Below are 25,291 nucleotides of genomic sequence, written 5' to 3' on the forward strand. Positions count from 1 at the left end.
AAGAATTTTTAATTTTATTTCGATTTATCCCTCAAAAGCGCCGATTCGTCATTGTTACACGAGTCAAAACGAACAACTGTATCTTTCGATTAAAGTAATAATCTCTTTTTCTCTTCCTCTCTATTTCGCATTGCGAAACATATTAATGATATACTTTCGCCTATAAGAAACAAATTGTTAGCGCATGCTATAGATTTTTGCGAATACATTTCTTTGTCTAATATATATTTGCTAGGTAAAGTCATATAATACTACACGGCACCGTCGCGTAAGGTGATCACGTCCCATAATACAATATAATACGGCGGTAAACATCGACATACTTGGCCGCGTGCAAAGCGGAGGAGGCGAAGGAAAGCGCGTAACTTCACCGGCTCTAGAGCGGAATTGTGATGTGGGACCGCGTGTCCCTCGAAAGGGAGCAATGCTACACCCACGAGATCGGCGGGAGATAAATTCTAGCGGCGTGTCTTACGTTGTTTGTAATGTATGTGTGTGTGTGTGTGTGTGTGTGTGTGTATGTGTATATGTGTCTCCATTACGCGGAACAACAAGCGTTGGGCGAGGTGAGGACGAAAACGGAACGGTAATAGCGAAGGGGAAAGGATGGATGATGACGTTGATCGCGCGCGATTCGCGTGACCGTTGCAGTCGATTGTCATGAAAAATAACGTATTAAAGTGTCCCTAGCTGAAATATGTTACGATCGGCATACAATTGGTTTTTAGTAGGGAAAAGCATTAGAAGATAAAAGGAATTTTAATTCTCGAATCTATCTAAGTTTTTTGCAATCATTTATCTATGTATGACTTAAAATCCTTCTTTTTTTCACATTATCGAAGCGATTTTTTTAGCTTTTATTAACTGTACAATCAACTCTTGCAAATATTTTTTTATTTCGAGAAAATTATGAGTGATAACGTGTGCAACAAATTAGGATTATTCGACATTAAGGAGGTAAAATGGAAAGCGGAAAATTTATAATTTAGAGACACGTAGAGAAGGTTGTCGACGTAATGCTGGAATGTGAATTATGCATTCTTGTAGGGGGACACATAATTGTAGGGAAAGGGTAGGAAATTAGTGTAATTTACTGACGGAGAAACTAGATTGGCATGTCAATGTTCTACTTAGGCGCGTATATGCATATACGAGCGACATATAATTTATTATAAATTGATATTAAAAAAAAAAAAAGTTTCGTTAATGAAATCTAATAAAAATATTTAATTCTGTATCATATTATTAACTGACTGTGAGTATAATGTATATAGGCGCGTATGTTAAAATATAAAATTCCCTAAGACGTACAATCTTCGATTACATTTCAACAATTGCGATCCACCGTAAATTTTCGCGACTTCCGTTCCAATAGCGAAACATTTCTATTTCGAGGAATCTACGCGACACGAACGTAGTAAAAGTTTAAAATCCAACTCAAGTGCACTTTAACCGCATCTGGAAACGGAGCAATGATGAACAATAAAGTTTACGAAATATCGTCAGAGCACGTTTGACAGGGCACCAAAAATTAACAATATAACTTTCAACAATTTCGTAAAATTTTATTTAACTTGTACATTAATTTATAAGTCTCTCGCAAGGTTGGGGAACCGACACGCGCCAATAACACGGTGACAATCAACGTGAGTGATATATGTTTTGCCCGCACGCTCACCGACGATATCCGTATCGGCTGACAGATTTGCCAGTAGGCGAATCTGTTCGATCCAAACTCTCGTGAAACGTTACGTACGAAGAGGTGAGTTTTTGCGTACTGTCAATCTCTCTCTCTAAGTTCGTCCAAACTGGAAAGGCACGCGGATACGATCGATGTCTCGTCGGCGGTTTCCGATACTAACATAAGGGACGTTACGACGGCCAATCGGTATGTCCGTCGTTCCTCAGAGAAAGTATCATATAAAACTAAAGCAGTCGAGATACCTGCGAAGACATGTGAGAAAAAAAGAAAAATCAGGCATCGCGAGCACAAGTATTTGACGAAGAAGGAAGGGAACGAGACCCGTTTGTTGAAGGAGAGTTCGTTCTTCGCAACACGCACATACGTGCGTGCGTGCGAATGTATGTATGTAGGGAAGTTAAAGAGGGGGAGTAAGGTGTCTGTCCCAAAGGGGAGTGGTGGTCGTTCGGACGGTAGAACCGTCATCGTCGTAGTTGAACAAAGAGGTATAACGTGGGGGTACATGACTTGGGGCCCCGGACCCGACGGGCCCCGGGTGACGAAGGCGAAAGTGTGCCGCGTATATAAGACCAGGAACCGACGGCAATCAGCATCCAGTTCACTCCTGGACGCACCCGGAACATCGCGAGAGCAAAAATGAAAATCCTGGTACGTCCTCCGTCATAATCGATTCGCTTGCGATACTTTTCGTCTTAGTGTTGCGTTGTCGGAAAGCGAGAAACATCGGTGAAACGTGTATCGAGGAAGCTCGGATAGATAATAATATCTACGATGAAGTGAACGAGATTAAACGGGGGTGTGGATCGTTCGAGAGAGATTAAACGCGCGCATAGATTCGACTCGTAAATCATGCATTAAAGAATTCCGCGAACAAATTACACGCGGAGTGTATTTCTAAACGAACATTTCGCATATTAATGTTGGACAATTACGCGACTTGAATAGTTTCACTTTTTTGCAGAATAAACGATCATCTTCATCTTTAATACGTTTTCTTGATCACGACATTTTAATACTGATTTTTTGCTAAAATTCTAAAGAATTTTTATTACATCGTGCGGTGATGTACGTGTGTATTTAATCTTAAATTAAAATAAATTTTTTAAGCATAAAGAAAATTAATATATTTTGTTACAGATGTTTACGTATCGAATCGCGGATTTAAAATTTTCAATAAACTTTTTAATACATGCGCGTTCTTCGAGCTCGTTTTCCCTATGATTGGATGTTTCGAATATTATATATATGTAATAATGAATTGCAATCGATATATTATTCACGTTGAACGTAATGAGAGATAATATTGCATATTTTCTAGATTTGCGTGGCAGTTGCCGCCCTCGTGGTTACGACAGTATTGTCGGAGGAGACCGCGAAAATCGAGAAGTCAGTGGAAGCAAAGTCCGGAGGCGAGAAGAAGCAAGAGAAGCGCGGGCTATTAGGTCTTGGTTACGGTTACAGCTATGACGGTGGATACGATATCGGATCCGGTGGACATGTTGGCCTCGATCTGGGCGGTGCACACGGTGGATACGGTGGATACGGTGGATACGGTGGATACGGTGGATACGGTGGATATATCGGCGGTCACGACCACGTAAAGACCGTGACCGTAGTGAAGAACGTCGCCGTGCCATACCCCGTGGAGAAACACGTGCCTTATCCGGTAGAGAAGCACGTGCCATATCCAGTCAAAGTGCCCGTACCACAACCGTACCCGGTTGAGAAGCACGTGCCTTATCCAGTCAAGGTCTTCGTGAAGGTGCCCGTTCACGTACCCCAGCCGTATCCAGTGGAGAAGAAGGTCCCCTATCCGGTTCACGTACCGGTCGATCGTCCTTACCCAGTCAAGGTTTTAGTACCGCAGCCTTACCCCGTAGAGAAACACATTCATGTCCCAGTAAAAGTACCAGTACCGCAGCCCTATCCCGTCGAAAAACCAGTCCCAGTACCAGTGAAAGTTCCGGTCCACATACCTCAACCTTACCCGGTCGAGAAGCTCGTACCTTACCCAGTCAAAGTTCCAGTCGATCGTCCTGTTCATATACCCGTTCCCAAGCCCTACCCTGTGCACATTGAGAAACCCGTACCTTATCCAGTCGAGAAGCCGGTACCCTACCCCGTGAAGGTTCCAGTTGACAGGCCGTATCCCGTTCATGTCGAGAAGCCCGTGCCAGTTCCGGTTAAGGTGCCAGTACCGCAACCGTATCCAGTCGAGAAGCCAGTGCCTTACCCGGTCGAAAGACCTGTGCCGGTAGCAGTCAAGATCCCGGTCGATAGGCCGTACCCGGTTCACATCGAAAAGCCCGTGCCTTATCCGGTAGAGAAGCCCGTGCCTTACCCGGTTAAAGTGCCGGTAGCTGTGCCGGTGCACCACGAACATCACGGACACGAGAGCTATATCTCCGGTGGATACGAGGGTGGCGATGTAGGTTACGGTAGCTACGGTAGCCACGGTAGCTACGGTGGCTACGGTGGCTACGGTCATCACTAATATCACAATTCCCGGTTCGTTCTTTGTCGTCGTTGTATGAGAAACTCTCCATTGCGCGCGACGACGGATAACTACGAGGATCTTGTCTTAGTATACGAAGAACCGATTCGAAACGTTGCCGTGCGGCGCAGCGATATCCGCCACTTTGTACCTGGATCGGATCGGAGACAATCTCCGGTAGACGATCGCGTATCGGTCCATTGTACTCTGATTCCGATGATAATCGCAATGAAGGCGCGGCACGGCAACGTGTGCCAGGAAGAACGAATGACCAATAGGAATGTACTCGTCTTTAGCGATCTTCGCTCGAGAGCAGCTCGTTTGTCTTACTTTTGTACCGATATTAGCAAAGTATGTATTTTTTTACAGAAAATGAAATAAATATTATTGTAAAGTAGTTATATATATATATATATGATTATGTGTATAATCTTCTGAATTGTTTATCCTAATTCCTACATATTTTTTCTTTTTACAAGAAAGATTAGAAAAGATATTATTAAAGAAAAAAAATTGACGAAAATGGACAGATCTAAAATGTGCTCAACAATTGTTGAATTTATGATGACCTTCAAATGGAACAACGTTATGCGATAAAAACATATTCTAATGCTGCGAGAAAGCATAGCATGTAAAATAATATCATTTAGAGAAAATAAGAAAATTACATTTTAAATAATAAAACTATTACAAGAATAGCAAGAAGCAACAATGGCAAATAAGCGTGAATTAATATATAAAAATATATTATATATTGTTATCACGCATACACAAATATGTATAAATAATATTAAATGAATAATGTGTATGTTAAAATATATTGTGTTTTATATTACTAAAGATTTTTTCAAATTTTTTTTAAAATTTTTGCAAACAGATCAGAAAAATGATATTAAAAAGAAGTTCGTGAGATTCTCGCGAGATTAACTCTTTTTAAATTATCTTAAGCTATATTTTTCTTGTAACGATCTTATATTTCTTATAATATAACTACATTCTGACATAAAATTACGTGATAAATCGTCGACTTTGTTTCTGCCACCAACGCATTTTTGTCAAATCGATAACTTTGAATTTACATCACTATACTCTCTTACAAATCTATTTGAATTTTGTAGATATTGTCGAAAATTATTTGGAAATAAATCCCTTGTGATCTATTTAAAAAAAAATTGAATGTTTCTCTTTATTTTCTCTCTCCCCCCTCCTCCCCCATCTCTCTCTCTCTCTCTCTCTCTCTCTCTCTAACATCTGTAATAATAATATTTTATTAAAGATCTGTTCATTTTTTTAAATATATAATGTAACTATTTATTTCCTGTTTTTTATTAACAATTTTTTTTCCAGATTATTTGCTTTCCTCCGCCCCCCTTTCACTGGAAAATTCTTTATAATATTACCGTTAAACTCTCTTACATACTGTAAATTATTGGTAATTAAAATATGCGTATATTTATACACATATGCATATAAGAAATTAAAATCAAGTATTGATCTGTGCAGCTTGAAACTCTGAAATAAATGTATATATTGATGTAATATTCAATATACATATAATTAAACATATTACTTTGATCTTCATTATCTTATGTTTACATTTCCTAAGGGAACATTAAAGTTTGATTAAATTTCATAGTGGTGTTCTTTTCTTTGTAGGGAAGTTATGTGTGTTTGTGTATGTATATGTGTGACTTAATCCATACTAATTATATTAATTAAATTGATATAACAAAGCTAACAATAAGAAAATAACAGTTTCCAGTTAGCGTCGAACGAAAACTTCTAGTATATCGGATAAAATAGGATATTATCTGCACACGCGTATACATAAATTTCCCCGATTTTAATTAACATCGAGATGCCATGACCTTTTGGGTCAAATTTCCGTATTTTCTCAAAATTTCGAAAAGGTTACGAAGTATAAGATAAACATGTATACGAATAAATAATAGATGAATAAAGAGAGAGAGAAAAAGATTTTAATTTATATAGAATTTAGAATAGATTTTGATTTATATAGATTATATATATATATTGATTTATATAAAATACGTTTTAATTTATATAAAAATTTGAGAAGAAATTTCTGAGGCTTACAGATACAAAAGAAACAATGGATTCTCTTTATATCGTTATATCAATTTATGATAAACTACCATGCATCAGGGATGCAGTAAAGCGAAAAAAAATCTGCGCGCAAGGTAATTGATCTTTTCGATCAACTTCCATTATTCCGGTCTTTGTGATTCAATCTTAAAATATTTTGTCGGGGATCCCCTGATATCCGCAGAGGTAAAGTCGATGTGCATCCGCGACTAATTTCTTGCACGACCCACTTTGGCCGAAGCGGTTTTGCCACTTGACTCACGAACGGCGACTTACGTGCTCGTCCGGATCGCGGGAACGATTATGCAATCGTGCCATTAGCGCACGCGACGTCGAGGCTGAAAGTAAGAGTCTCCCCTTCGCCTCGCCAAGAAAGATCGTGCTGCCGTAAAGTCCACTTCCCCTTTCGTCCGTTTTCCACAGACCCGAAGCGGGTCTGTCCTTTCGCTTCCTTTATTTATCCCGCCGCACCTCTTCGCCTTGACTCGCGAAACTATTCCTTTTAAGACAATTACGCGGAACGAACACGATGTTTTGCATCCTATCACCGTTAAAAAATATCGTACTATAAAGATCTTAAGATCAGAGCGTAACGTGGAAAGGCTGATAGTTGCTTAAATGTCAGATAGATGTTTTGACAGATTTTTAATTTTTTTCAAGATTGAAAAATCTTGTTTTTTTTTTTGTTTTTTATATAAATTATGGAACATCTCTTATTTTAATAGACATTTAATTTGACATTTAATTAATAATAGAAAATTAGATTGCTAATCATTGTGAATAATATGATATTTAAGATTGAAGGAGACGATCAGATTTCGCATTTAATTATATCTAAATATTCAATGAGAAATTATGAAATCTAATTTAATAGTCTAAATTAAAAATTTTACTTTTTTAATACTAACGTTATATTAACGAAACTAATAATTGTTATGATTGTCGCCATCATCATGTTTATCCTTCGTGTGTTCAATAATTTTGTTACGAAATGTTCACCTAATTGCATTGGTGAGAGGATCTCAAGTCAGTTATTCGACATTTTCCTTTTTTTAAACGAGTTGCTAATGCATATATTTACAGCATTAAATGATGCAATTAGAATAAAGAAAATTTATATATGATTGAAATAATAATATTGAACAGAGTTTCTTTATATATACTTAACGAATAAATACTTTTGTATAAATTATCAATTGTTAACTTAAACTTTTTGGAGATGTATCTTATATTAATTGTCTTCGAAATTTATCTAGAAAGAAACGGCATTTCTCTCAATTATTTTCAACGACAGTAACCGGTAAGCATAACCGATAAGGTAGCTTGGTACTTTTACATTTGCTGCTATAATAAATATGTTTTGTTAAAGGATATTCTCTCTAAATGAAATAATTTTATTAAGTCACAAAATAAATATTATAATATTATCTTCAATTACCTTCTCTCCAAGCATTTTATGAAATCAAATCTTTTAAAATAAACTAATTTATAAATACATTTTTTATGCAAAATAGTACAGAAAAATTAATGTCAAATAATATAATATTTTTATTCCATTATTATAATCCTAAGACATACATCATATACGTATTTTTATCAAAATTTGATTTTTTTTATATCTGTATATTACTATCATCTGTTGATAGCTTAAATTATTGTGGTTTATAAAATTCATCTGGAACATATACCGTGAGAGAAATACTCTCTATCTGCTGTAGCTGCTGCAGATCGTTATTATTTAAGCAGCAATCTATCTTTAAAATTAATAGACATTAAATTGTATTGTGTGAACGCATGATAAGTGAAAGTAATGATGCAAACGTATCATGATCCACTTTGCCCTCTTGGTGATTATGCATTTGACATTTGCAGAGGGTGATTTATTTCAATTACTATCGCGAATGATAATTTGTTGTAATTTTGAGCCTAGAATATAAAGTAGGGCTATCAGAGAGCATAGTTTGAAATACATCAATGTTTTACTAGCAAAAAATAACACATCTTTCTTTTAAATTAATAAATTTGAAGGAAGGCTGATTTTATGAAAAGCATGCGATATGTATTGTATATTGTTATATATATTTATAATATAATTATATTTTACAAATGAGATGGCATTTTAATTTATTAATTTTCACCTATTAATTATTATTATTTTGCTCTTGCAAATAATGTATTATATTTTCACGATAATAGTTATATACATTTATGATCGGTCATCATAGATCATGAGATCGTGTTAGTGTCCTAGAATAAAGCAGACCATGCAGCGACATAATTAGAAGATTAAATAACAGATATAATCTTCCAGCACAGTGTCGCTTCCTATTACTAGAACATGTTGTCTTTGCTATCTCATGTGCGCTAGAAACTATATATCTATCAATGTAGCGATCTCGATAGAGTGAAGGTAAAACCTATATATTAAAGATGTAAGAAAGTTTATGAGCGTACAAGACACGTATTTCCCTCATTATTAAGAGGACACTAATTACGAAAACAAGTTTATGCAAGAAGTTTATTAGCATTAATCTACAGATATTGCGTTTATTAATAACGTTTGACTTACGGAGATCTTCTTCTCTTCTTTCTTGAAAATAAATTGCCAACTTGTTAATGATGTTTATGAGCACAGGTCTGAATAAGTTTAAGAATTTAACCGTAATATGCTAAATAACTGTATAATTAAAGAGACATATTGAAAGGTATCGTATAATTATGTAAGATTAACTTTTTAATTATCAAGTTATCACACGTTTGGAAAATTATTATTATTGTTGCATTTGCTGTATAATTTAAAAAGGATATTTTAAGCAAATGTTCCAATAAATTATGCGCAGAGAATGTACCATGTCCTCGTGTTTATCGCTCGATAAATCTCCCATTTATGTTATAATCTAGATATCCGGAAGCGTGAGGCAGATTTAAAGCTCTCGCGCTTCCGCTCTCGACTTCCTCCTTCAACACGAGTATAACGAATTCTCGCAAATACTCATTTAGAAGGATCTTAACGCCGTCGTTACTGCAAGAAATGTCGAACTATTTCTCGCATTACAATGTTAACAAGCCATTTACGAGCGCGGCTCTTTTTTCACATGACGTATTTTTCCCGGTCTATGCATCTTCGATAAAAAACTCGCGCTATCACATGATAAACTCTCTCCATATTCGCGATATATCTTGAAAAGGCGCGAGCAATCTTTCGCGAGTAACGATGTGTGGTTTTTGCAGTTAATTACCTAACCATGCGGTTGCTGCCGAGTGTTAAATATTTGACACGCAAACGCGTTGAAAAATGATAATGAAGATCGGTGATCCATGAACCATGATTAGGATCGCGTGCACATAGCGAAATTCATGCGAAACAAACGTGAAGCAATGCGAGCATTATTTTCTCCTTGCAATGGTGTTGGTAAATTTATCTTATATTTACTATCATATACGATCGCATTTCAGAATCCATTCCAAATGCAAATTTAAATGCCTCGCAACATCATTATTTCTTCTTTATTATCTCTTCTATGAAAACGTTTTGCACGATTATAATTTATAATATCATCTTTGAATGAATCCATATAAGAGATTGTCTCAGATAATATGTCTACGTTTGCTATAATCGGCTTAAATGGTTCAATATACAACTCAATAAAAAACGATCAATTAAAAAATAATTTATATAACTTAGTATCAATATTATGTAACCTCCCCTTCATATCAGTCTTAGATATTAAAACCTAGTTTTAATTATATAACTTGATATAGATGGAAACGTTTATGTAATATGAAATTAATCGATACACATTCACTCTGTGATAACAAGGTTTACTATTTTGATTTGTCACCGCAAGTATAATTATGATTTTTGGAAAAATGTCAAGAGATCATTTTTTAGCGATTGCCGTAATTGGTCTTTCCATACAAGTTCTTGCATTGATGTAAAAAGGTTTTTGACACTTTTCACTTTCCGTTCACGACGTTATCTTGACAAAGCGGCGATGCATAGCAACAAATTCTAATTTATCGGATTTATGTTCGTTTCCAAGTGACTGCTTATGTTTCCGGCTAGTAGACTTTATCATGCGTAATGCGAGTAATACAGACTTTAGCGATAAAAATAGAATTGAAAGATAAATAAAAAGTAATCGAATTACTTTTATTAAATTTTCGGGAGATTGCTTCTATGACATTCGATTAAAAAAAGAAATAAAATTTTTCCGTTTTATTTTTATATTTTATTTTTTTTATTAATGTTTTCTGAAATAATAGTTTTTATTCTATTATTTCATGCAACAATGTCTACTATCGTTTCAAGATCATGGTCAAGAGAACCGATCCGAGAGAATGTCAAGATTCCATAAAAGAAGTGAGTGGTTCTTGCTGCCGGAACAATAAATGTCACTACCTTTATAGGTAAATCTATTGGAATTAGCTCTTTCTAGTGGTTTTCCAGATTTTTGCTGTTCCAAAAAGAACAGTTTTACTCGCGCAAAGTAACGAAACGCGAAAGTGATTATCCCCTCTTGAAGAAATCATTGCGTGCATCTCTAGATCAGTAAATACAACGTATTTGTGGCAACCATATATATAAGATGGTAAAAGTATACGACTGATCTATTTACTCTTAACTTGAGCAAGGTGCTTGAAGATTTTTCCCAAGAAATTGTTCTATTTTCCCGTTCAAGATGAGACATGCGGTACGTTCTTATGCCGTTGGAAAGATTTAATAGTTTTTTTGTGAATAAATATTGAAACATTGTGCAGATTTTTTTTACATAGTGTTTGTGTCAAATTATTTTAAAAATAAAACAATAAAATGTAAAAATGTGGTAGAAATTCTTTGTCTGTGACATATATCGAAATAAGAGAATCTGTTATTTTATGAAATTGAGCATATGTTAGAAGAAGAAGAGTAAATGGAAGTTTTTGTTCTTATATGTTATCAGACTTTTTATTTTGAGAATTTTATAAATAAAATAATGTGAATGTTTTTAAGATTATATATTTTTAATTTTGTGTTTTTAAACTTGGTACAATAATTTGATACAACACTATATATATATAAACACGTCATAGATTTATAAAATTATGTGGCTTTTGCTACTTGCAGGAACACGCGATGCTTTTATTATCACTCTTTGTGACTATGGTGTCAACTTCTTCAATGCAGAACAACTTTAATACATACGCATATAAGTATAATAATCTTCCTACACAACAAAGGTATCAAACTATGCCTTTTCACATGAGGCACAATAGAATCAATATTGCAGAAGGAAACATTCATATAAATAATATGAATGTACGCAAGACTAAACCAGATCAGTCAAAAGATAACGAATGTAAGTATTCTGATACGCTTCTAATAAAGTTAATGTAAGAGCTGACACACACACACACACACACACACACACACACACACACACACACACACACACACACACATTCATTTATTTACATTGCATGCAATATCTTTTTGATGAGACTTGACATTTAGAGACTTAGAATCTGATAAATATAAAGATAGCAAGCACAGAATGTTAAAAAAGTGGAGAAGTTGTAATAGCATATTATTTTTATAATTATCTTATAATTGTTTTTATTTGAATTTATTTATTCAATATGTTTGTTTCTTGATAGACAACACAATTAACATTAATAAAAACTAAATATAATTTATATAAGAAAGATAATTTCAGTTTCAGAATCTCATGTCGTATATTTTAAAAATGGACCTAAAAATAAGTACGAATTGCCAAAGAATTACGGCCATAAATTTGATGGCGGAGGAGGTGAACAAAATATACACGATACTAAAATATTAGGTCATCATATACACGAGAACATGCATGAAACTGTAACGATTATAAAGAAAATTGCGGTGCCGTATCCCGTCGAGAAAACTATCTCATATCCCGTGATTAAAAAAATATCGTATCCAGTTAAAGTGCCCGTTCCGCAGCCGTATGCGATTGAAAATAAAATACCTTATCCCGTAAAGGTCCTCGTCAAAGTTCCCGTTAAAATTCCGCGACCAATACCGATCATCAAAAAAGTTCCGTATCCGATTAAGATACCAGTGGATCGTCCCATGCCAGTCAAAGTATATATACCAAAACCATATCCTATCGAGAAGAAGATACATTACGAAGTAAAGGTCCCGATACCAGATCCATTTCCCATAGAACGGAAGGTACCGGTACCGGTGGAGATACCGGTACCTCAGCTGTATCCAGTCGAGAAAGTTGTACATTATCCTATAAAAATCGCGGTGGATAAACCAATATCGGTTCCGATAGCAAAACCATATCCAATACCGATTACAAAGCCGGTTCCGTATCCTGTCGAGAAACCGATTCCTATACCGATCAAAGTGCATGAAGAGAGACCGGTACCGATCCCGGTGGATAAACCCGGGTTGGTCAAGGTACAGATTCCCGTATCAGCATCGTATTCGATTGAAAAAAAGATACCGCATTTTATAGAAAAATTCGTATCTGTACCGGTAAAGATACCAGCGCAGAGGCCTGTACCGATTGACGTAACCAAAACGGTCGAGTACCACATCGAAAAACCTATTTCTTATCCGATTAAGATACCAGTTGCGGTGCCAATAAATGAACAGGTGGAATGTAAGGAATGTAAGGAATACTAATTTCAAAAAATATGGCCATTCATGAAAATAAATTATTCAATAAATGTTAATAGATTTATAGCTGCTATAGGCTTTGTGAATTGATTAATTTTTGCCAAATCCTAGATACATTATTAATATTTCTATATCCTGTATTAAAAATTTGTCTGTAAATCTTATGTTCCTTTGATTGTCAAATTACATTACATAATAATAAAGAAACATAAAATATTTGCAGACAAATTTTTAATGCAGAATATAAAACTACTAATAATATACTTGAATATTTGTTATTGGCGAGAAACCGATTTAAGGAGAAATTTATTTACTTTATATGTATTTTTTTTTACTTAAATGCATATGTATAAAGTCACATAATATTATCTTTTAAAATATTATCTTCCATATTGTTATTAGATTTTATTTACAATTACTGATGGAATTATTCTGATCATAATACATATTTTTGCCAGAAAATATTATAAGCGGTAAAAATAAAAATGATTGTTATTGAATAAAATTATCCTCTTAAGCAAATCTAATCATTATATTCCAAATAATATTCCAGATGCAATATTATTTAATTAGAAAAATTTAATGTAATTAAATTAGCCTAATTTTTACTTTTGATTGTTATCTTTTAATAATTTTATCTAAACAATTAACGCGTAAAAAGAAGAATAATAAAAAATAGGAATTGGTATTAAAATCTAATTAAATAAATGCCGATAATTAATTTCTTGCGAAATTCGTTTAATCATTAAAGTCTTCTTTCGAATCAATCATTAAAGTCTCCTCTTGTCGTCAACTTAATCCCAATCACTTTCGCCGTATCGTAATTACAGCGAGACGAGGATTGATGGAATGTAATTGATTTCTGCAAAACAACAGTCGTTCAACGACATTGACCGTGATTCTGATTACGGAATGTGTCTATTCCTTCCGCAATACCGTAAGAAGCAGTCGATTGCACATAGCGTAAGTACATTCATTCTGCGTAAATATATATAATATATCATGTGACAATTATTATCAAATTAAATTTATAAAATCATGATTTCATCTAATTTTTTAATAGAATATTAATTGTTAATAAACTTATAAAACACTTTTTGCTTCCTCATAGAGAAAGCTTTGTTTTATAAGTTATAAATATATATGAAAATATGCAATATCTTAAAAATTAGTACTTTGTTAAAAATGTGTTAAACATATGATATACAGGGTGTCCGACATGTAAGTAGCCAAACGAAAAGTGGAGATAGAACGGGTCAACCTGAAGCGAAAGGTCCTATACCATTTTGCTAAATTCGCAATAATTATTATGTTATTAATTAAAATGTCTGAGCCAATATGCGCGTGGGAAGCGGTAGGCCGGAATCTACAGAAATGCAAAATGACTTACTTGTTTATGTCTCTTAGCGTCGGAAATATCAGCTGAGCGAGAGAGGCGGAGTTACGCGGCGAGCGATACCGCGCCGAAAAATAATTATCACGCATCGAGTGACGAGCGATGTCACCGTGCCGAAAAATAATTATCCTCTCGAATTATTTTTTCGATGGCAAGACAGTGATGCCCTACCATTTCCACTCCACCTTGCCGTAGATAACTACGCGTACGAGAGAGAGGACATTTCGAATTTTTACATTAAATATTGAGAGTGAATTAAGTCTACAGGGAAAACTACTATAAAAAAGCGCACCAATCTATCTCTCGCATGGTGGTGTGGAAATGGTAGGGCATCACTGTCTTGCCATCGAAAAAACAATTCGAGAGGATAATTATTAAATAATTATCCTCTCGAATTGTTTTTTCGATGGCAAGACAGTGATGCCCTATCATTTCCACTCCACCTTGCCGTAGATAACTACGCGTACGAGAGAGAGGACATTTCGAATTTTTACATTAAATATTGAGAGTGAATTAAGTCTACAGGGAAAACTACTATAAAAAAGCGCACCAATCTATCTCTCGCATGGTGGTGTGGAAATGGTAGGGCATCACTGTCTTGCCATCGAAAAAACAATTCGAGAGGATAATTATTAAATAATTATCCTCTCGAATTGTTTTTTCGATGGCAAGACAGTGATGCCCTATCATTTCCACTCCACCTTGCCGTAGATAACTACGCGTACGAGAGAGAGGACATTTCGAATTTTTACATTAAATATTGAGAGTGAATTAAGTCTACAGGGAAAACTACTATAAAAAAGCGCACCAATCTATCTCTCGCATGGTGGTGTGGAAATGGTAGGGCATCACTGTCTTGCCATCGAAAAAACAATTCGAGAGGATAATTATTAAATAATTATCCTCTCGAATTGTTTTTTCGATGGCAAGACAGTGATGCCCTATCATTTCCACTCCACCTTGCCGTAGATAACTACGCGTACGAGAGAGAGGACATTTCGAATTTTTACATTAAATATTGAGAGTGAATTAAGTCTACAGGGAAAACTACTATAAAGAAGCGCAGCAAGCTATCTCTCGCATGGTGGTGTGGAAATGGTAGGGCATCACTGTCTTGCCATCGAAAAAACAATTCGAGAGGATAATTATTTAATAATTATCCTCTCGAATTGTTTTTTCGATGGCAAGACAGTGATGCCCTATCATTTCCACTCCACCTTGCCGTAAATAACTATGCGTACGAGAGAGAGGACATTTCGAATTTTTACATTAAATATTGAGAGTGAATTAAGTCTACAGGGAAAACTACTATAAAGAAGCGCAGCAAGCTATCTCTCGCATGGTGGTGTGGAAATGGTAGGGCATCACTGTCTTGCCATCGAAAAAACAATTCGAGAGGATAATTATTTAATAATTATCCTCTCGAATTGTTTTTTCGATGGCAAGACAGTGATGCCCTATCATTTCCACTCCACCTTGCCGTAGATAACTATGCGTACGAGAGAGAGGACATTTCGAATTTTTACATTAAATATTGAGAGTGAATTAAGTCTACAGGGAAAACTACTATAAAGAAGCGCAGCAAGCTATCTCTCGCATGGTGGTGTGGAAATGGTAGGGCATCACTGTCTTGCCATCGAAAAAACAATTCGAGAGGATAATTATTTAATAATTATCCTCTCGAATTGTTTTTTCGATGGCAAGACAGTGATGCCCTATCATTTCCACTCCACCTTGCCGTAGATAACTACGCGTACGAGAGAGAGGACATTTCGAATTTTTACATTAAATATTGAGAGTGAATTAAGTCTACAGGGAAAACTACTATAAAAAAGCGCACCAATCTATCTCTCGCATGGTGGTGTGGAAATGGTAGGGCATCACTGTCTTGCCATCGAAAAAACAATTCGAGAGGATAATTATTAAATAATTATCCTCTCGAATTGTTTTTTCGATGGCAAGACAGTGATGCCCTATCATTTCCACTCCACCTTGCCGTAGATAACTACGCGTACGAGAGAGAGGACATTTCGAATTTTTACATTAAATATTGAGAGTGAATTAAGTCTACAGGGAAAACTACTATAAAGAAGCGCAGCAAGCTATCTCTCGCATGGTGGTGTGGAAATGGTAGGGCATCACTGTCTTGCCATCGAAAAAACAATTCGAGAGGATAATTATTTAATAATTATCCTCTCGAATTGTTTTTTCGATGGCAAGACAGTGATGCCCTATCATTTCCACTCCACCTTGCCGTAAATAACTATGCGTACGAGAGAGAGGACATTTCGAATTTTTACATTAAATATTGAGAGTGAATTAAGTCTACAGGGAAAACTACTATAAAGAAGCGCAGCAAGCTATCTCTCGCATGGTGGTGTGGAAATGGTAGGGCATCACTGTCTTGCCATCGAAAAAACAATTCGAGAGGATAATTATTTAATAATTATCCTCTCGAATTGTTTTTTCGATGGCAAGACAGTGATGCCCTATCATTTCCACTCCACCTTGCCGTAGATAACTATGCGTACGAGAGAGAGGACATTTCGAATTTTTACATTAAATATTGAGAGTGAATTAAGTCTACAGGGAAAACTACTATAAAGAAGCGCAGCAAGCTATCTCTCGCATGGTGGTGTGGAAATGGTAGGGCATCACTGTCTTGCCATCGAAAAAACAATTCGAGAGGATAATTATTTAATAATTATCCTCTCGAATTGTTTTTTCGATGGCAAGACAGTGATGCCCTATCATTTCCATTCCACCTTGCCGTAAATAACTATGCGTACGAGAGAGAGGACATTTCGAATTTTTACATTAAATATTGAGAGTGAATTAAGTCTACAGGGAAAACTACTATAAAAAAGCGCACCAATCTATCTCTCGCATGGTGGTGTGGAAATGGTAGGGCATCACTGTCTTGCCATCGAAAAAACAATTCGAGAGGATAATTATTTAATAATTATCCTCTCGAATTGTTTTTTCGATGGCAAGACAGTGATGCCCTATCATTTCCACTCCACCTTGCCGTAGATAACTATGCGTACGAGAGAGAGGACATTTCGAATTTTTACATTAAATATTGAGAGTGAATTAAGTCTACAGGGAAAACTACTATAAAGAAGCGCAGCAAGCTATCTCTCGCATGGTGGTGTGGAAATGGTAGGGCATCACTGTCTTGCCATCGAAAAAACAATTCGAGAGGATAATTATTTAATAATTATCCTCTCGAATTGTTTTTTCGATGGCAAGACAGTGATGCCCTATCATTTCCATTCCACCTTGCCGTAAATAACTATGCGTACGAGAGAGAGGACATTTCGAATTTTTACATTAAATATTGAGAGTGAATTAAGTCTACAGGGAAAACTACTATAAAAAAGCGCACCAATCTATCTCTCGCATGGTGGTGTGGAAATGGTAGGGCATCACTGTCTTGCCATCGAAAAAACAATTCGAGAGGATAATTATTAAATAATTATCCTCTCGAATTGTTTTTTCGATGGCAAGACAGTGATGCCCTATCATTTCCACTCCACCTTGCCGTAGATAACTACGCGTACGAGAGAGAGGACATTTCGAATTTTTACATTAAATATTGAGAGTGAATTAAGTCTACAGGGAAAACTACTATAAAAAAGCGCACCAATCTATCTCTCGCATGGTGGTGTGGAAATGGTAGGGCATCACTGTCTTGCCATCGAAAAAACAATTCGAGAGGATAATTATTTAATAATTATCCTCTCGAATTGTTTTTTCGATGGCAAGACAGTGATGCCCTATCATTTCCACTCCACCTTGCCGTAGATAACTATGCGTACGAGAGAGAGGACATTTCGAATTTTTACATTAAATATTGAGAGTGAATTAAGTCTACAGGGAAAACTACTATAAAGAAGCGCAGCAAGCTATCTCTCGCATGGTGGTGTGGAAATGGTAGGGCATCACTGTCTTGCCATCGAAAAAACAATTCGAGAGGATAATTATTTAATAATTATCCTCTCGAATTGTTTTTTCGATGGCAAGACAGTGATGCCCTATCATTTCCATTCCACCTTGCCGTAAATAACTATGCGTACGAGAGAGAGGACATTTCGAATTTTTACATTAAATATTGAGAGTGAATTAAGTCTACAGGGAAAACTACTATAAAAAAGCGCACCAATCTATCTCTCGCATGGTGGTGTGGAAATGGTAGGGCATCACTGTCTTGCCATCGAAAAAACAATTCGAGAGGATAATTATTAAATAATTATCCTCTCGAATTGTTTTTTCGATGGCAAGACAGTGATGCCCTATCATTTCCACTCCACCTTGCCGTAGATAACTACGCGTACGAGAGAGAGGACATTTCGAATTTTTACATTAAATATTGAGAGTGAATTAAGTCTACAGGGAAAACTACTATAAAAAAGCGCACCAATCTATCTCTCGCATGGTGGTGTGGAAATGGTAGGGCATCACTGTCTTGCCATCGAAAAAACAATTCGAGAGGATAATTATTTAATAATTATCCTCTCGAATGGTTTTTTCGATGGCAAGACAGTGATGCCCTATCATTTCCACTCCACCTTGCCGTAGATAACTACGCGTACGAGAGAGAGAACATTTCGAATTTTTACATTAAATATTGAGAGTGGATTAAGTCTACAGGGGAAACTACTATAAAAAAACGCACCAAGCTATGTCTCGCAAGGTGGTGTGGAAATGGTAGGGCATCACTGTCTTGCCATCGAAAAAACAATTCGAGAGGATAATTATTTAATAATTATCCTCTCGAATGGTTTTTTCGATGGCAAGACAGTGATGCCCTATCATTTCCACTCCACCTTGCCGTAGATAACTACGCGTACGAGAGAGAGAACATTTCGAATTTTTACATTAAATATTGAGAGTGGATTAAGTCTACAGGGGAAACTACTATAAAAAAGCGCACCATGCTATCTAGCGCAAGGTGGAGTGGAAATGGTAGGGCATCACTGTCTTGCCATCGAAAAAACAATTCGAGAGGATAATTATTAAATAATTATCCTCTCGAATGGTTTTTTCGATGGCAAGACAGTGATGCCCTATCATTTCCACTCCACCTTGCCGTAGATAACTACGCGTACGAGAGAGAGGACATTTCGAATTTTTACATTAAATATTGAGAGTGAATTAAGTCTACAGGGAAAACTACTATAAAAAAGCGCACCAATCTATCTCTCGCATGGTGGTGTGGAAATGGTAGGGCATCACTGTCTTGCCATCGAAAAAACAATTCGAGAGGATAATTATTAAATAATTATCCTCTCGAATGGTTTTTTCGATGGCAAGACAGTGATGCCCTATCATTTCCACTCCACCTTGCCGTAGATAACTACGCGTACGAGAGAGAGGACATTTCGAATTTTTACATTAAATATTGAGAGTGAATTAAGTCTACAGGGAAAACTACTATAAAAAAGCGCACCAATCTATCTCTCGCATGGTGGTGTGGAAATGGTAGGGCATCACTGTCTTGCCATCGAAAAAACAATTCGAGAGGATAATTATTAAATAATTATCCTCTCGAATGGTTTTTTCGATGGCAAGACAGTGATGCCCTATCATTTCCACTCCACCTTGCCGTAGATAACTACGCGTACGAGAGAGAGGACATTTCGAATTTTTACATTAAATATTGAGAGTGAATTAAGTCTACAGGGAAAACTACTATAAAAAAGCGCACCAATCTATCTCTCGCATGGTGGTGTGGAAATGGTAGGGCATCACTGTCTTGCCATCGAAAAAACAATTCGAGAGGATAATTATTTAATAATTATTTAATAATTATCCTCTCGAATGGTTTTTTCGATGGCAAGACAGTGATGCCCTATCATTTCCACTCCACCTTGCTGTAGATAACTACGCGTACGAGAGAGAAGACATTTCGAATTTTTACATTAAATATTGAGAGTGAATTAAGTCTACAGGGAAAACTACTATAAAAAAGCGCACCAATCTATCTCTCGCATGGTGGTGTGGAAATGGTAGGGCATCACTGTCTTGCCATCGAAAAAACAATTCGAGAGGATAATTATTTAATAATTATCCTCTCGAATGGTTTTTTCGATGGCAAGACAGTGATGCCCTATCATTTCCACTCCACCTTGCCGTAGATAACTACGCGTACGAGAGAGAGAACATTTCGAATTTTTACATTAAATATTGAGAGTGAATTAAGTCTACAGGGAAAACTACTATAAAAAAGCGCACCAATCTATCTCTCGCATGGTGGTGTGGAAATGGTAGGGCATCACTGTCTTGCCATCGAAAAAACAATTCGAGAGGATAATTATTAAATAATTATCCTCTCGAATGGTTTTTTCGATGGCAAGACAGTGATGCCCTATCATTTCCACTCCACCTTGCCGTAGATAACTACGCGTACGAGAGAGAGGACATTTCGAATTTTTACATTAAATATTGAGAGTGAATTAAGTCTACAGGGAAAACTACTATAAAAAAGCGCACCAATCTATCTCTCGCATGGTGGTGTGGAAATGGTAGGGCATCACTGTCTTGCCATCGAAAAAACAATTCGAGAGGATAATTATTTAATAATTATTTAATAATTATCCTCTCGAATGGTTTTTTCGATGGCAAGACAGTGATGCCCTATCATTTCCACTCCACCTTGCTGTAGATAACTACGCGTACGAGAGAGAAGACATTTCGAATTTTTACATTAAATATTGAGAGTGAATTAAGTCTACAGGGAAAACTACTATAAAAAAGCGCACCAATCTATCTCTCGCATGGTGGTGTGGAAATGGTAGGGCATCACTGTCTTGCCATCGAAAAAATAATTTGAGAGGATAATTATTTTTCAGCGCGGTGACATCGCTCGTCACTCGATGCGTGATAATTATTTTTCGGCGCGCTGTCGCTCGCTGCGTGACTCCGCTTCTCTCGCTCATCTGATACTTCCGACGCTAACAAAAAGACATAAACAAGTAATCCATTTTACATTTCTATCAATTCCGGCCTACCGCTTCCCACGCACTCATTGGCTCAGACATTTTAATTAATAACATAATAATTATTGCGAATTTAGTAAAATGGTATAGGACTTTTCGCTTCAGGTTGATCCGATCTATCTCTACTTTTCGTTTGGCTATTTACATGTCAGACACCCTGTATATGTACATATATTATAAACAATAAACTTTTCTTCTTAACTTCGTAATAATCTTTTCATCTCAAAGTAGAGAAATATAAGTTATAATGAGAGATTGCATAAATTTATAATACAAATTAACTGCAAATTTGAACTTTCAATAATTATCATAAATATACATATACATATTATACGTTTACTAGAGAGAAAACGCCGTTTTCTTTCATAAAATTTAAGTTATTTAAATACTAAATATGTAAATTTATAATCCATATATATTTTAACTTTCTCATATATGTGTGTAAATTTCATATATATGTGAAATATACTTAATCCATAAATCAGTGTATATTATAGATAGAAAAAAAAATATTTTTAACTGTTATGTATCTTACATTTTTTTGCGAAACACTTCCAGGTGTGGAAATGTTATGGAAGGAATAGAATCCACAGTTATCGCTTATGTACTTATACACGAAGCAATTACAGACACATTGATCTTATATCACATTATGGTTTTCTTTATTGCAACTGTGAAATTTGCAAAATAAATGATTATAGTACACGTAAGAAGTATCCAAAGCGACTCATGTTACGATTTCACTTAGATTCTTCCGTGTTGTAAAGATACGGCTAGGCGTAATTTACATATATAATAATATATTCGAGGTATTATAATTATATGAAGATTATGATGAACAAATTTAGTGCGTCGCGTTTTTTTTTACTATATATACTGTTAATATAGGAAGAATGAAAACGATAAAATAAATAGCTAGAGCTGTCATTGTCCGAATGACGAAGGACTTTTTTTTCTTCGATTATATCTCCGGGAAGTATCAGAAGAAAGTTTCGCGAGAAGCGTATAAGTTAAGTAGTGTACAACCGCTGCCAAAGCGGGAAAGTTTTGTGCAACTTCGAGAAGGCAAGATATATGAAGAGCACTTTTACACTAGTTTCGGTTTCACTAATATTACTGATCCGAGAAATTCGATCGAATTATTCAATTTGTTACAAAAGAAAGTATCAATCGTATCAAACGATACACATGTTAGTTGTTTGTAACAAAAGGGGTATAGGATTTCCTTTGTATATCATTGAGTTAATAGAAAAGAGTTATCTAACTATTTATTTTAAATAAAATGATTATTTGATATATAGTTTGAGCAATAGATTTAATACAAGTTGTCTTATCTGATTTATAAATTTTTCTAACCATGGATTTTTATTAATTCCTCTTCTATAAATTCTTTCATGATTTCATATATCACACGTTTAAATTAAGGAAAGATTAGGAAAACTATTACCGAAAATTTAATCGATGAAAAATAATAAGAAAAAAAATATCAAAAAAATTATTATTTGTTAAAAAATATGATCGAATGTTCGGGGAAAATGAAACTCTTGACACCGTATGTGCAAAGATCGTTCAGTTTTACGATGCGACATAGAAAGTATCCCCCATTCACTTTCATCAATCAATCATAAATAACTTTACTAATCCGAAATCTTTCTCATATATATTAATGAATTAAAACACGATAGTAAATACATTCCTCTCTCATAGGTCAAATAATTGGTTGAAACCTTTGAAATCTATAAAAATATATTTTCTCACTCTCTCTTATATTATATAATCTACAACTGTAGAGATTTTCTTTGAATAGAAACTATTATGAACATTTCTTTTTTGAACTAATAAATTCATTATCGTAATTTGTTATTGTAAACTAAATATTTTTACATCAAACGTTTTATGAAAAAAATTTTAATTTTGATATCAATAAAAATTAAGCAAAAAAATAATAAAATTTTTTTCATAAAAGTTTTTGTATCTTTTTTTTTTTAAAACAATAGTGTGTATTTGTGATTCAAGCTGTTCACGCATTTCGCGTTTTATTTCCTAAAACAGGTAGCATGGTTCATTCTTGGCGAATAAACGGCATTTACAGCCCGCGAAACAATAATGATCGTTTAAGCGTAGATAATTGTCACGAATAAGATTCGTGCAAGACTATAAAGGTCCAACTGGTTGAACCGGCGAAAGTAGTGTGGTATATAAATAATAGTAAGATATCTTTTCATTTGAATTCAGTGTAAGTCGATCTATTGCCTTGATCGCAAAGGCGTCATCATGGGACATCAGGTTATACTTTGGTTTTATATCATTATTATTAATTTCTCTTTGATAATAATTGCCAAATTTATTCCGTTTAAATCCGTAAGATAAGCTTCATTATTTTATATCTGATTTAAATATTTAGAAATTTTTGAAAATATATTGTAATATCCTCTCTTTTAAAAATACATTATATACAACAAAGACAGAATAAATTTGACATTTATTACAAAAGAGAAAGTAATAATAATATTGTAGATCCAAATACTTACCCGATGCCCTGATGCCGTAATGATTTGATCAATAATTATCACATAAATATTTATAATATTCAATATTTTTATAGTTCTACATAATGTTGTATTTCTTTAAACAGTGGCAGTATTTTATAGCATTTCTGTGTCTTGGTGTCACTCTTACATCATCGGCTAGTCGCAGGGAGGAACTCGAAAGGGCCGCGGAGCTCGCCGTGGAACGAGCAGCCGAAAGGGCAGCCGAGAGGGCAGTAGAGAAGGCGCTCGACAATGGAAATATTACTACGGAATCCAAGATTGTCCGCGAATTTTATTCCAGTGTCAGGAAAGATCCGCGGAAAGAAAAAAAGGTATATGATGATTATGACAGGTACAAATCGTTGAATGATGAAAAAGAGTCAGAGGAAGATGCGGACGATCGGAGCACATATCCACGAAGGAGCGAATCCAGATTTGCCCCTCAAGATATGAGAGGTAGAAGCTTTCGTGCAGGATATAGCAGAATCGATTTTAGAAACACGTCATATTCTAAAAGAAGATTTCCGAGAAGCAAATGGTCCCGCGAGAATATCAATTGGATAAATGGAACAAAAAAATTGTGATTGTATAGAGGAAGGTACCGGTAGCCGTGACGGTCGAGAAGAAGATTCCGTATCCGATCTACAAGCATGTTCCGCACGAGATTAAAATACCCGTACACTTACACGGTGGAGAAAAAGGTGCCTTATCCGGTGAAAGTCTATGTAAATGTACCCGTCGGAGTCTCGGAACCTTATTACATCAAGAAGTAAGTTCCATACGCGGTAAAAATCGACAACCCCGTGCCGTATAAAGTTGAGATACCGATGCCGCAGCCATACACGATTGAAGAAAGGATTCCGGTTGAAGTAAGGGTGCCGGTACCATAACCATATACCGTCGACAAGCTGGTATCCTACAAGGTCAAAGTACCGGTCAAGATACCGATTCCGTACGAGATCGAGAAGAAAGTAGCATGTACCGGCGAAGGTCATCGTTGACCGACCATATTCGGTATCAGTGCCAAAACCGTATCTTGTACAGATTACTAGACCGTATCCGGTGGAAGTCCCGGATTCTCGACCGTACACCGTGAAGAAATCCGTCCCGATAGAGGTAATTAAACCTTATTCCGTTCCGATCAAAGTACCCGTGGACAAATCTTACGAGATGTACAGAACAAAGCCGTTATTTGTTCTTGCGAAAAAGTCCTTTTCCTATATCGTACAAGTACCGATTCCCGTTAAGCTCGGTTGAAAAAATCAAGATGAAACTAAGAACAAGGAAAACCCAATAGAAAGCGAAAATGCCAACAATCAATGACAGCAATTGCAAGATTAGATTACGAATCATTCAACGATAGAGCTGCAGATATTATATGCTATAAATAATTTATCATATTGATACTGACAATG

General features: G+C 35.5%; 4 protein-coding genes across 4 annotated transcripts in view; 3 read left to right on the forward strand and 1 right to left on the reverse strand.

The window, feature by feature from the left end:
• The window catches only part of Ance-3 (angiotensin-converting enzyme Ance-3), a 56,215-nt gene that overhangs the window by 15,262 nt on the left and 15,662 nt on the right, over window positions 1–25,291 (reverse strand). The gene's annotated exons all lie outside the window — the stretch shown is intronic.
• LOC138940074 (uncharacterized) lies at window positions 1,406–4,610 on the forward strand. Its single transcript, XM_070308601.1, has 2 exons — window positions 1,406–2,350; window positions 3,021–4,610. Exons 1-2 carry the CDS (start codon window positions 2,339–2,341, stop codon window positions 4,194–4,196), a joined length of 1,188 nt encoding a protein of 395 aa, XP_070164702.1. The 5' UTR covers window positions 1,406–2,338; the 3' UTR covers window positions 4,197–4,610.
• LOC138940152 (valine-rich protein-like) lies at window positions 10,909–13,175 on the forward strand. Its single transcript, XM_070308725.1, has 3 exons — window positions 10,909–10,996; window positions 11,410–11,641; window positions 11,999–13,175. The coding sequence occupies exons 1-3, from the start codon at window positions 10,985–10,987 to the stop codon at window positions 12,952–12,954; spliced, it is 1,200 nt and encodes a 399-aa protein (XP_070164826.1). The 5' UTR covers window positions 10,909–10,984; the 3' UTR covers window positions 12,955–13,175.
• On the forward strand, window positions 23,960–25,199 carry LOC138940322 (titin). Its single transcript, XM_070309139.1, is given in 4 exon segments — window positions 23,960–24,434; window positions 24,437–24,554; window positions 24,556–24,853; window positions 24,855–25,199. Coding segments are annotated over 4 exon segments (1,236 nt in total).

This window comes from Polyergus mexicanus, unplaced genomic scaffold (assembly GCF_030449975.1).
Source record: "Polyergus mexicanus isolate NDT 795.1 unplaced genomic scaffold, iyPolMexi1.0 SCAF_16, whole genome shotgun sequence".
In the NCBI taxonomy this organism is placed as follows: domain Eukaryota; kingdom Metazoa; phylum Arthropoda; class Insecta; order Hymenoptera; family Formicidae; genus Polyergus; species Polyergus mexicanus.